Source organism: Carlito syrichta, unplaced genomic scaffold (genome assembly GCF_000164805.1).
Source record: "Carlito syrichta isolate Samal-C Ts95f unplaced genomic scaffold, Tarsius_syrichta-2.0.1 Scaffold289289, whole genome shotgun sequence".
NCBI lineage: Eukaryota > Metazoa > Chordata > Mammalia > Primates > Tarsiidae > Carlito > Carlito syrichta.
The window spans coordinates 637,052-648,872 of NW_007233385.1; the positions used below are offsets into that span (position 1 = coordinate 637,052).

Consider the following 11,821-nt stretch of genomic DNA (forward strand, 5'->3'; position numbering starts at 1 on the left):
TACACTCCAGTCTGGGCGACAGAGTGAGACTCCAACTCAAAATAATAATAATAATAATAACTGCTAAGAACCAACTGTGAGGCCAGAGGATGCATCTGAGCTTCAGAGAGCACCCAGTCTGCTCGTGCACGTGGTTGCTGGGAGGTGCAAGGGCAGGGGTCTGCCTACAAGGCTTTTCTGACTTTCCAGGACACAGCTCTGCTGGGCAGCCACCCCTTCTGCTGGCTGGCAAGAGCCTTGAGTCATATTTATTCTATCCACCTGTCCCCTCAGAGGCAGAAGACACTCCCAGTTGGTTACATGGTATGAACTCCAAACTCCAGGACCCTCTAGCATGGAGGGACAAAGGAAATCGTTATTTCCAAAAAGATCAGACATGAACATGTCCTCAGTGTGTGAGTAAGCGATTGTATGCGTGAGCATGTGGGTGATTGTGTGTGTGTGAGTTAGCATGTGATTATATGAGTAGGTATATAAGTGAATGAGCATGTGATTTTATGAATGGGTGTGTAAGTGATCATGTGAGTGAGCATGTGAATGATTGTGTGTGAGTATGTGAGTGATAGTGACAGTCTGTGCTAGTATAAGCAAGCATGTGAGTGAGGATGTGATGATTGTGTGTGTTAACATGTGATTATATGAGTGGACGTGAGTTAGCATTGAGTGAGTGAGCATGTGGGTGATTGTGTGTGTGAGTTAGCATGTGAGTATATGAGTGGGTATGTGAACTAGGATGTAAATGAGCATGTAAGTGATTGTGTGTGTGAACATGTGATAGTGATAGTGGGAGTTAGCACATGATTATATGAGTGAGTGTGTGAGTTAGCATGTGAGTGAGCGTGTGAGTGATGGTGATAGTGTATGTTAGCATGTGATTGTATGAGCAAGCATATGAGTGGTCCTGTGAGTGGATATGTGATTATTGTGTGTGTTAACATGTGATTACATGAGTGGGCATATGAGTGAGCATGTGAGTGAGTGAACGTGTGGGTGATTGTGTGCTTGAGTGGGTGAGTTAGCATGTGAGTGATAGTGTGTGTTAGCATGTGATTATATGAGTGAACGTGTGAGTGAGCATATAAGTGATTTGTGTGAGTGTGTGTTAGCATGTGAGCGAGCATGCAAGTCATTGTGTGTGAACATGTAAGTGTGTGTGTTAGCATGTGGCTACAGGAGCAAGCAAATGAGTGATTGTGTATTAGCACATGAATAAGTGTGTGAGTGTGAGTGTATGAGTGTGTGCAACTCTACACACAGTACATATATTTGCCAAATTGAGTCTTTCCATCAGTTAATCCAGGGTCAGCAAACTACAGCTCTTAGGCCAAATCTGGCCCACTGCCTGTTATTTTGTAAATTAAGTTTTATTGGAACATAGTCACACCCATTGTAGCTGTTTGGGAACTGCAACAGCAGAGCTGAGTTGTTGCAACACAGACTGCATAGCCTGCCAAGCCTAAAATATTTTGCTCTCTGGCCCTTTAAGAAAAACTTTCAGACCCCTAAGCTAAGCAGAACCTGCAGAGTCGGGCATCCAGGATTCAGAGAGAGCACAGGCAAGGTTGGTGCTCTACCAAGCTCTGTTTTTCTTTGACTGGACTCCAGAGGTTCCCTCCACCTGAGGGTTTAACACCCCTGCTGCCTGGCCCTGACCTGCAGGAGAAGCATCGATAAGTAAAGACAAAAGGCACAGGGCTCGGCAGGAGCCCATCGACCAGTCCTCACCTCTGTGTCCAGGTCAGGACAACTGGGAAATGCTCCGGGCTCTGGCCAAGATCAGTGTGGCCCTGGGGCCCCGAGCTGCAGGTTGGGTGCGGAACATGGCCTCCCACCAGCTGCAGGTGGCCCCCCCGGAGGGCCTGCTCAAGCCCCTGTCTGTTCCCAACCGGCTGCTGCTGGGACCTGGCCCCTCTAACCTGGCTCCTCGTGTCCTGGAGGCCGGGGGGTTGCAGATGATAGGGCACATGCACAAGGAGATGTACCAGGTAGGTATCGCTGGCGGTGTTCAGCTTTTATACACCTCTTAAAGGGTGATGGTCTGACCCCAGAATCGCACCCTTACTCGGGAAGGCACGGGGAACTGGATCTGACTGTGCCCTCTGCCTCCAGATAATGGACGAAATCAAGCAAGGCATCCAGTACGTGTTCCAGACAAGGAACCCCCTCACACTGGCCATCAGTGGCTCAGGACACTGCGCCCTAGAGGCTGCCCTGGTCAACCTGCTGGAGCCGGGGGACTCCTTCCTGGTCGGAGTCAACGGCATCTGGGGGCAGCGAGCTATGGACATTGGGGAGCGCATCGGTAAGGGAGAGGGCCAGGTGGGAGGGCCTCTGGCTCCATCCTTCCCTAGGGACTCCTGGGTCACTCTCCTACACCATGTCTGGCTCTTCCCTCCACCCACCAGGCACTGGTGCATACCCACCTCTTGTGTGGCTCTTCATACATCCACCTCCAGCCAGCCTGCTGCCTCCTCCAGACTGGTGTCAGGATGTCTGCAACCTGAACCCTGATAGGACTGGGAGCACAGTAGGTGCTCCATCCCCCAGTCTCCCCAAGTTTTGGAGAGCTGTTTCTGTAGTATGTGGCAGGACAGTACTGCAGGGACACCTCTGGTCTGAGCACAAATCCCAAGAGCCCCAGCCACTCTCCAAGGTCCCCAGACATCAGCTAGGCTCTGTGACAGGATGGGGTTTCAGAAGCTGAACTCTCCCCAAATCTCAGAATAGCCTTCTTTCTGAAGCCTTGGTGTGAGCCACAAATACAGAGGCATAGTCAGAGTTATCACCTCCAGAGTAAAATTCTCTAAGAGAGACAGAAGTTAGCAATAGGAATGTACATTTGGTTTAATGATTGATTGTGGCATTTAGGGGCATCTGCTTGGTCAACTCCATAGTGGCCATGCTGGTTAATAGACAACTTTGATGGCCAAGAGGGTCCCAACCTCTTACCTGGTCTCTCTCCATCCACATACTGTTTTCAAGGGGAGCCAGGGTCAGGACCTCAAGTAGACACCGGGACATGCAGGCTCTGATGTCCAAGGTGTGTGGCCTGGGCAAGCCCCTCTCCTGCCCTGACCATGTCCCCTGGGCCTTGGGTTCTCCTCCTCCTAGGACTCAGGCCTTCAGTTGTGCAGGGTGCAGGGTTACAGAGGGAGTCAAATGAGAGCCTGATTCTTGGAGCCCTCAGCCTCAGCAGCAGGCAAAGCTGCTATGCCCCCACTCATCCCTTATTCGTTTATCAAATGGGTGGGCTTTGTGTGTGCCAGGTGCAGCTCCACCCTCAGGAACCCACTCTGTGCTGGGGAGGCACCTATTAACGTAGTTTTGCATATTTACTTATTCTGCATCCACGTACTAAGTGTTGCCAAGTGGCTGGGGATGCCCCCGTCTTAGGCTCAGGGAAGACAACCCAAGGAGGGGGCATCTGATTAGAGACTAAGGCCACTCTCATCTGGAGGCCTCAGTTCTAACAGTTGGAGAGGCAAGGCTGGGGCAGGCTCTACACAGAGAGGCTTTCTTTCTTTTTTTTTTGAGTTGGAGTCTCACTCGGTCACCCAGACTGGAGTGCAGTGGCCACTCCCGGCCACCACAGCCTCGACCTGCTGGGCTCCGGCGATCCTTCCGCCTCAGCCTTCCAAGTAGTGGGAATTACAGGCGCACGCCACCACGCCCGGCTAATTTTTTGATTTATTGTAGAGATGAGGTCTCGCCAAGTTGCCCAGGCAGGTCTCGAACCCGCGGGCTCAGGCAATCCACTCACTGAGCAAACATCACCCTCCTCTCCAGGCAGGCAGCTCAGGTACCCGGATGGGCAGAGTCTTGCTCTCACAGGGTCCACCTGCTTGGCATGGTCACTTGTCCCTGACACTGGCTCCTGCAGTGTGTACAGGGACCATTCACTGGCCACCCTGCCCCTCCTCCAGGAGCCCGCGTACACCCGATGATCAAGGACCCTGGCGGCCACTACACACTGCAGGAAGTGGAGGAGGTACCAACAGGCATACTGGCCCCCAGGGGATGGCCTGGGGTGGGGTCAGGACTGGGAGGCTGGGGCCCATGGCTTGCCGTCAGATCATCTCAGCATCTGAGTCCAGTGCCTGTGCCTGCAGGTGAGGCTGTCCCCACCATGGGGAGGTCACAGCTCAGAGCCAGGCTGGGGTGGGGGCAAATGCTGGCAGGTAAGCTTTTGACTGGCAGGGAAACCAAGTTAGGAGCCCCATCTTGTGGGCAGAGCCAGAAGAGCTAGAGGTCTGTCGGGTGAATCAGTCCTAACTTCCCCAGACTGTGGGGACTAAGTTGATCTTGTGGGACCTATCTGGCTACTGCTACCCAGAGCTGCACTGTCCACGGGAGAGATGTTTGTAGGGGCCTTCACCAGCAAAAGTCCCTCTGGGAGGGACAGGCTGGCCCAGGAAGAGGCCTTTCCCCTATTAGCTCAGCCCACAGCCATTCCTGCCTCCTCAGGGCCTGGCCCAGCACAAGCCAGTGCTACTGTTCTTGACCCACGGGGAGTCGTCCAGCGGCATTCTGCAGCCCCTTGATGGCTACGGAGAACTCTGCCACAGGTGAGCCTGCCCCCGCAAGTGAGCCCATCGTTCCCAGGGTGGCAGAGCTCAGAGCAGGGTTAGGGAGAGGTGTAGACCCTGGCGGTTCCCTCTGCTTTTCAGCTGCCCCCCTACCCTGGACCTCTGTCACATATGTGGGGTTCTCCTTGCTCTGAGATGGATGCATGGGGGGCTTCTCCCATCCAAAGATGACCCTAGAGTCATGGGCAGGCTCAGGTGCTCTAGGGCCAAATGCCTCACAGTGCCCACTGCCCTCCAGTCCCATGGCTGTGGAAGGCTTGGTGATGACGCCGATATCCTGCCAGGACCTACCAAAGCCTGCCCCCACCTTGCCCCAAGTTCACCAGGGCCTCAAAGCTGTCTTCTGACTTCCACCTCCCTTCTCCAGCCCCCGTTACCCCCATACAGGGTGCACAGGGTAGGGCCTTGAGTGGAATGGGATGAGATCCCCCGGAAAATGGACAGAGCCTCTTGTGATCCAGCAGTCCTGTCTGGACTTGATCACAGGCTAGAGAGAAACTCTGCACAGCCAGGGAGGGTCACTCTGGCAGGATCCGCAGCCCAAACAGCTCGCCAAATGGAACACAGCCTTGTAAATCAAGGTCACAAACATAATCTAGGCCAACTTCAGCAGGATCCAAACTGTTCCCTTCCATGCCAGCAGGAGATACTTTTTGTACTTCTTTTTTTCTTTAAACAAACATGGAGGCAGAGGAGGATAAAGTTTTTCATGCTGCTGCTCTGGCTGTTTCTAAACTCTATCCTCCCCAGTTCTGGACTTATGGTCAATAGTTATTAGTGGAGAGAGACCCAGCCTGGTGCTATCCTGGTCCTTGGAGCCCTATCCAACCCTGCTGGGCTGCATTCCTCCCCAATCTACCCTGCAGGACTGACTATATCCCTCCCTATCTTACCCTGGAGCCCAAACAGGCCCTTAGCCCCCAGTTGGCTCTCAGGACCAGACTGCCCAGGTAAGACCCTCACACACACGTGTTTAGGGACCCTGTAGCCAGAGTCAATAGGGTCTTGATGTCCACTAAGGCCTGGTGTTGAGACCCATTCAGTCCCCCAGGTCCCTCTGGCTCTAACACTCAGGGCTGGGGGAGGAAGAGTCACAAGTCCTGATGGATCCTGACAGAATAAGGCAATGTGTGGGGGGTGGGAGGTGCCCCCCTTCCTTGCTACCCTTAAGGTTCCAGAGTCCCTTCCAGAAACTCTGTCCAGGCTGAGGCCTAAGGCTTCAGAACCCTCCTGCTTCACCTGCTGCCCTTTGTTCCTACCTCTCCAGGTATAAGTGCTTGCTCCTGGTGGATTCAGTGGCATCCCTTGGCGGGGCCCCCCTATACATGGACCAGCAAGGTAAGGTGTGCTCCATGACCCAACCAGGCCCCTGTGCAGACCCTGGGCTGAGGGAGCAGTTGGCCCTGCCGGAAAGGTGTGTGTGATGGAGCCTACAGGTCCGCTGTCAACCCACACCATGGATTTGGGTCCATCTCCACCAGACCTGGGGGAAACACCCACCCCTCACTGGGACAGGACAGACTCCTCAAACTAATCTGTACCCCAGTGTTTCTGCTGGGCTATCAGGCTCAGGTGTGGGAGGCTGGCAGGAGGAGACTGCTTCTGATGGGTGGCAGTGCATTTGAGAGGCTTCAGAGCTGCAGCAGTAGCTGTTGGAAGAGGAAGGACCCACACTCCGGGTCATTCAGGTGGAGGGGGCTGGCTGTCTCTGGTCCCTGCCAGGCCACCCACCCTCCCAGATCCTCCACCACCTGCCATGCACCCTGTCAGACTGTGTACAGCAGTGAGCACTGTTGCCAGGGTGGCCTTTTAAGGAACTCAGCCAGGTGTTTCCTTCAAGTCCCAGAATCTCCTAGAGGAGGGAAGCCTGGATCCTGCCCAGTGGCCCCACTTACATCACATGGAGACATCTTGCTTCCTCCTGATGGGGGAGCAATGGAGGGAAAGATTCTGGGCTGACCCTCAGATTACTACTCTGAAAGCAGGAAGGTGGGGGTGCAGAGCTGTCCCCAAATGCCATGTCTCAACTCTGTGGAAGGAGAATCTGCATTGAGAGGCCCAGGCTTGAGGTCACAGAGGCAGCAGCACTGAAATACAACCCCAGGACTCCTTTCCACTTTTCTCCTCCCGGCCTCCACTTATTCTTGATGGGTCTTAGTCCACCAGCCATAGGAGGGGACTGGGTAGGCATCCTTGCTGGAATGATCATACTCCAGATGGGGCTTGCCTTTTCAGAGCATGCTACCCTGTCCACAGGCATTGATGTCTTATACACGGGTGCCCAGAAAGTCCTGAATGGCCCTCCAGGGACCTCGCCCATCTCCTTCAGTGACAAGGCCAAGTGAGTGACCCACAGACCCTTGTCCTAATACAGGGCTAGGGCAGTGAACTCAGGGAGCTCAAGGAAGGAGGGGCCAGAGCCAGGGTGAGCTCTCGCCTCCACCTTATCCAGGTGTGCTGAAGGCTGGCAGTCTGCTTCAAAGGCTGCGTTCACAGGGAGTGGTGAGGTGAGGATGAGGAGAGGGCCATAGGTGTGTACTCGGTGCAGAGCCCAGCATTCTGGAAGTTCCCCCAACTTTACACAACGGTGGACCTGGCAAGGTCTGGGGGCCCAAGGCCCAGCGCCTTCCCCCACTGCCTCTACCCCTGGTTCAGCTTCCAGGAATTGATGCAAGAGCTGCCTTAAATGACAGGTGTGGCTACCTTTCCCTTCTGCAGCCCTAACATCACTCCTGCCCCTGGTGTCCAGACTCTGAGCAAGCTGGGCAGGGGCCAGTGGGGCTGGGAGAACAGGCCTCCATGGGCGGTTCCCACCTAGCTGCAGAGGAGTGACTGGGGGTGCCATTCACCAGAACAGAGAGAACTTCAAGTTGAAGTCAGGCATTCCGTACTGGACGTGGGAAGTCTCAGATGAGATGCTCACTGGCCCACAAGGGAGGATCAAGGAGGAGGCTAGAGCTAGGAAGAGTCGGGAGCTTGGGAAAGGCCCAGGCTAGACACATAGATCTGGAGTTGTTTCCAACCTGGCCAGTGTCTCCTGGAGCCTGGGAGCACAGAGATAGATAGAGCACCACCATTTTCCACTAAGCCCCAGACCCACCAGGGTACAGGGGCTGGGGAGAGGAGCAGAAAGAAAAGGAGTTGGGCAGGAGAGGCAGGTGGGATGGGGGGAGGAGACAGGCAAGACAGCAAGGAGTTACCCAGCCCAGGAAAGCAGTAAGCAGAGTGGGGTCCTCCTGAGAGGCCCTTGATTACACCCTACGGTATTGCAGCCTCCAGGAGAGATGAGACTGCAACTCTAGGCCCTGAGTCTCAGTTTCCCTCTGTCATTTTGATGGATTGCAGTTGCCAATGCAGCAGATCTTCCTATCTTTGAGTGATCATCTATGGGTGACCTGAAAAATAAGGCAGGACGACGCTGTGGGAGGGATGGAGGGAGAGACCAACAGAGTAGAGGGGAGCCAGCCTGGAGTCCCCACATGACAGGGTCACACCCACTTGGGCAGAAGCACAGGCTGGGCTCAAGGGCCCACAGGGTTGGGCAGCCTGAGGGGTTCACGACTCTCCTGGTTCCACATCACCCCTGAGCACAAGCACAGAGTGGGAGTGGGAAGACATTTTTCCTCCTGGGAGTTCCTCCCCCCACTTACTTCTGTGAAACAGGACAGCCAACAAGACCAACCCAGGCCCCTCAGCCCAGATTGCAGACACTGAGGTTGGTTCTTTCTCCCCAGAAATAAGATCTACACACGGAAGACAAAGCCCGTTTCCTTCTACCTGGACATGAAGTGGCTGGCCAACTTCTGGGGCTGTGACGACAAGCCGAGGATGTGAGGCCTGGCAGGGAGGGGGGCTGAGCATGACTAAGGGTGTGGAGAGGTGACCTCTCCCAGCAACTTATCTGCTTTACACATTGGGCTCTGAGTCCCCTATCTTCACGCCCCCATACTCCAACTCCCCCATCTGGGGGTCCCCATTCCTCTCCTGGCCCAAGGCTCAGGCTAGTGGCATAGCTCCCACCACTGTTTCCATGAACCCTGGCTACCCCAGAAGTCACAGCACACCCTCTGGGTACTCTGGATCTGATCGTGCCACATCTTCCCATTGCTGGGCCTCAGTTTACCCCTCTCAAAAGGAAAGGGTGAACCAGAAGCTCTTGGAGATGACTTTGGCCATAAGCCCAAGGCCTCTTGCATTACACAAGGGGACAAGGCACCAGGAATTGTGTCCTAGTCCTACGCCCGCAGAGGACCAATGCTGGCTTCAGGGACCACAGTGGGGAGGTGGCAGCATGTATCTCTGCTCCTTCTAGCCTCCTACTGCATGCTGGCCAAGGCCCTTGCCCTGAGTCTAGCTCTCCCAGCAGATCTAGCTGCTCTTCCAGCTCCGAGTCTGCAGTCCTGAGCCTGGAAGGGTCTCCCCTGTAAAGGAGGTTGGCCTGTGGTCAGAGAGATTGTGCTAGTGGGGCAGGGACAGACGGAGCTACTGCCCCATCCCCTGACCATGCTGCTGGACCAAGCCCCCTCCTGTCTCCCAGGTACCATCACACAACCCCTGTCACTAGCTTGTACTGCCTGAGAGAGAGCCTGGCCCTCATAGCAGAACAGGTATGTAGAGGGAGGGGACCAAGAGGGACTTGGCCCAGGTACTTGATGTCCTTCAAGAGAGGTGCTCCCAGTCCCAGAAGCCCCCATGCTAAACTTGGCTTGCTTCGGGGAGGCCACCCACTCTGCAATCCCTCAAGCTATTCTGGGGCAATGGGTCAAGCAGGCTCCCAAATGCAAGGAACAGCTGGTTGGATTGCCCTTGGGCCTGGTCTGCAGAACAGGAAACTTCCATGGTCTGTAAGCTGGCAGATCACCCACACCTCCTAAGAGAGGGTGAATGGCCATAGGATGATAAAGATGGACCATGGGGTTTAAGCTGTGAAGAGAGAGGGACATGGGAAATGCTGGTAGGAGACCTGGTAGAATTTGAACTGTGGGGGTTAGCATGTAGGGAAGACAGGAAGCTGTAATGGTCAGAAGAGGGAGTCAGACCTGGGAGTGACCAAGGGAGTTAGAGGGATGGAGAACTTGGGAGCTGGTGCCCTGAACCTTGGCTCTGATTCACCCCTGGCTCTGTGTGGCCCAGCAGCCCTTCTCCTCCCTGGTCTGATCAATACCTCTTACAAGATGCTCTTATCTCTTCTCTCAGGGGCCACATGCTGGTCTCCTATCTCCCTCCCCCCAAGACCCCAAATATTTCCTCCTGCCCTGAGGTAGTGCCAAGTCCAGCTTCTGGGACAAAGCGAGGACCCCAAGTCTCCCGAGGCTTTCCCCCACCAATGCCTGAAGAGCCAGTATCTCCCTTGAGCACCACAGAGGGAGGGGCTTCTGCCCTGCCCAACCAGTGCCCATTTGAGCACCTTCTTGTACTCAGGGCCTGGAGAACAGCTGGCGGCAGCACCGGGAGGCAACGGCATACCTGCATGGGCGCCTGCAAGGGCTAGGGCTGCAGCTGTTTGTGAGGGACCCGGTAAGGTGGCCTCTGGCTGTGGGCAGCCCTGTACCCACTGGGGAGGGACAGCGATCATGGGGGAGGGAACAGAGGGGCTCTTGCACAGCTCTGTGGGCTCTGGATGCCTGATCCCAGGACAGCCTATGATTTCTTAGCTGAAAGATGCCCATTCACCTCCTCTAATATTTCCCAAGGGTTGGGGACCCTGTCCTCCTCCCTTCTTTACATCTCTCCTCCACCCACTCCCCTGGAGTCTGAGGCCAGGGCAGGCCAGGCTGGGATGGGGGCCTTGGCTGAGGGTCATCATGAAGGCACACGCAGGGCACCTTGCCCATGTGCTGAACCAGGCCCCTCCTGCAGGCACTCCGGCTGCCCACGGTCACCACTTTGGCTGTGCCTGCTGGCTATGACTGGAGAGACATCGTCAGCTACCTCATAGACCACTTCGACATTGAGATCACTGGTGGCCTAGGGCCCTCTGTGGGGAAGGTGAGAAGGAGTGTCTGGAGCGTAGGGACTGCCCTGCCTTTCACAGAAACTAGGCTCACCAGCCCCTTACCCCCTCCTCCCCTCCGTCAAGTGTCACTGTGCACCTGATCCAGGGCTAGGCCAGGATCATCAGAGGGCCCAGGACAGCCGGAGTGCCCAGAAGGGACACCCTCTCCAAGGAGGGTATTTTGCGAGGAAGGATCCAAGCAGTCTACCTACCCCTGCTTTTGCCTCCAGCTTGGTTCCTCTCTGAATGTTCTTCCTTTCCTCTGAGTGAACCCAGAAAACTGGGCTGGAAACCCCATACCTGGGCCCAGCTGTGTGTGCTAAGCCTGCAGTGCTGAGTGACCTTCACTGCCCTCTGCGCTACATACCCATCACAAGCTCTGTGGGCTCAGAGGGAGGAGAGCCAGCTCTGGCCTGGGTCTCCAGGGTCCTCCTGTGTAACCACAACCAGGTTCTTAGTTCCCCTTGTGCACACTGGGTGGGTGGTCCTCATTTGGCATAAGCCCACCCTGGCTCTGGCTAGCCCTTGGTCAGGGCCAGTTGGGTCCCAGACAGAGGCTGATCTCTGTGCCTGGGCTATTTCCCCACCACCCACACAGGTGCTTCGGATCGGCCTGCTGGGTTGTAACGCCACACGGGAGAATGCAGACCGTGTGACAGAGGCCCTGAAGGAGGCCCTGCAGCACTGCCCCAAGAAGAAGTTGTGACCCATCCACCAGCCTACACCTGGCCCATACCCATCTGAAGGGGCTCTATAGGACCCAGGACCAAACAGACTCTGCAAGGTCAACGAACCCGGGGACAGGAAAGCCACTGGCCCAGCCCAGGAGAGCAGTCAAAGGACAGGACCAGGGAGCCTCCCTCTGTCCCAGGTTACTCTTCTCCCTCCAAGGGGGGCCTCATGGAAACAGGCCATTTAGGCACAGGACCCATGGTTCCTTCCAAATGAGCTACAGTCCCCATAGGCCATGGGCCTTCTGGGAAGTTTCAATAAAGAGTGGTCGGTCATCTCTCCTCACTGTGTGGGGTAGGCTGCAAGACAGTCTCACAGGAGGGTATCCTGTTCCCTGTACAGCTCAACTGTGGATCTTTGGGGACACCTCTCATCCTGGAGTCCATAGGGCAGAGCCTCCCCTGAGCAGGGGTACTGTCACCACACTCTGGCCCCAGATGTCACAGCCCTCAAACACATTCACACACGTTGCCTCCAGGTGAACCCGCACAGCCCACAGGCCTAATAT

The 11,821-nt window shown here is 55.4% G+C and overlaps 1 protein-coding gene across 1 annotated transcript; it reads left to right on the forward strand.

Annotated features, from left to right (window-relative positions):
- The first annotated feature begins 1,710 nt into the window (after positions 1–1,710).
- AGXT (alanine-glyoxylate aminotransferase) lies at positions 1,711–11,311 on the forward strand. The gene is made up of 11 exons (XM_008054247.1): positions 1,711–1,985; positions 2,110–2,302; positions 3,924–3,988; positions 4,465–4,565; positions 5,854–5,924; positions 6,843–6,927; positions 8,321–8,416; positions 9,124–9,193; positions 10,008–10,103; positions 10,446–10,574; positions 11,180–11,311. Exons 1-11 carry the CDS (start codon positions 1,755–1,757, stop codon positions 11,285–11,287), a joined length of 1,245 nt encoding a protein of 414 aa, XP_008052438.1. The 5' UTR covers positions 1,711–1,754; the 3' UTR covers positions 11,288–11,311.
- The last annotated feature ends 510 nt before the right edge of the window (positions 11,312–11,821 follow it).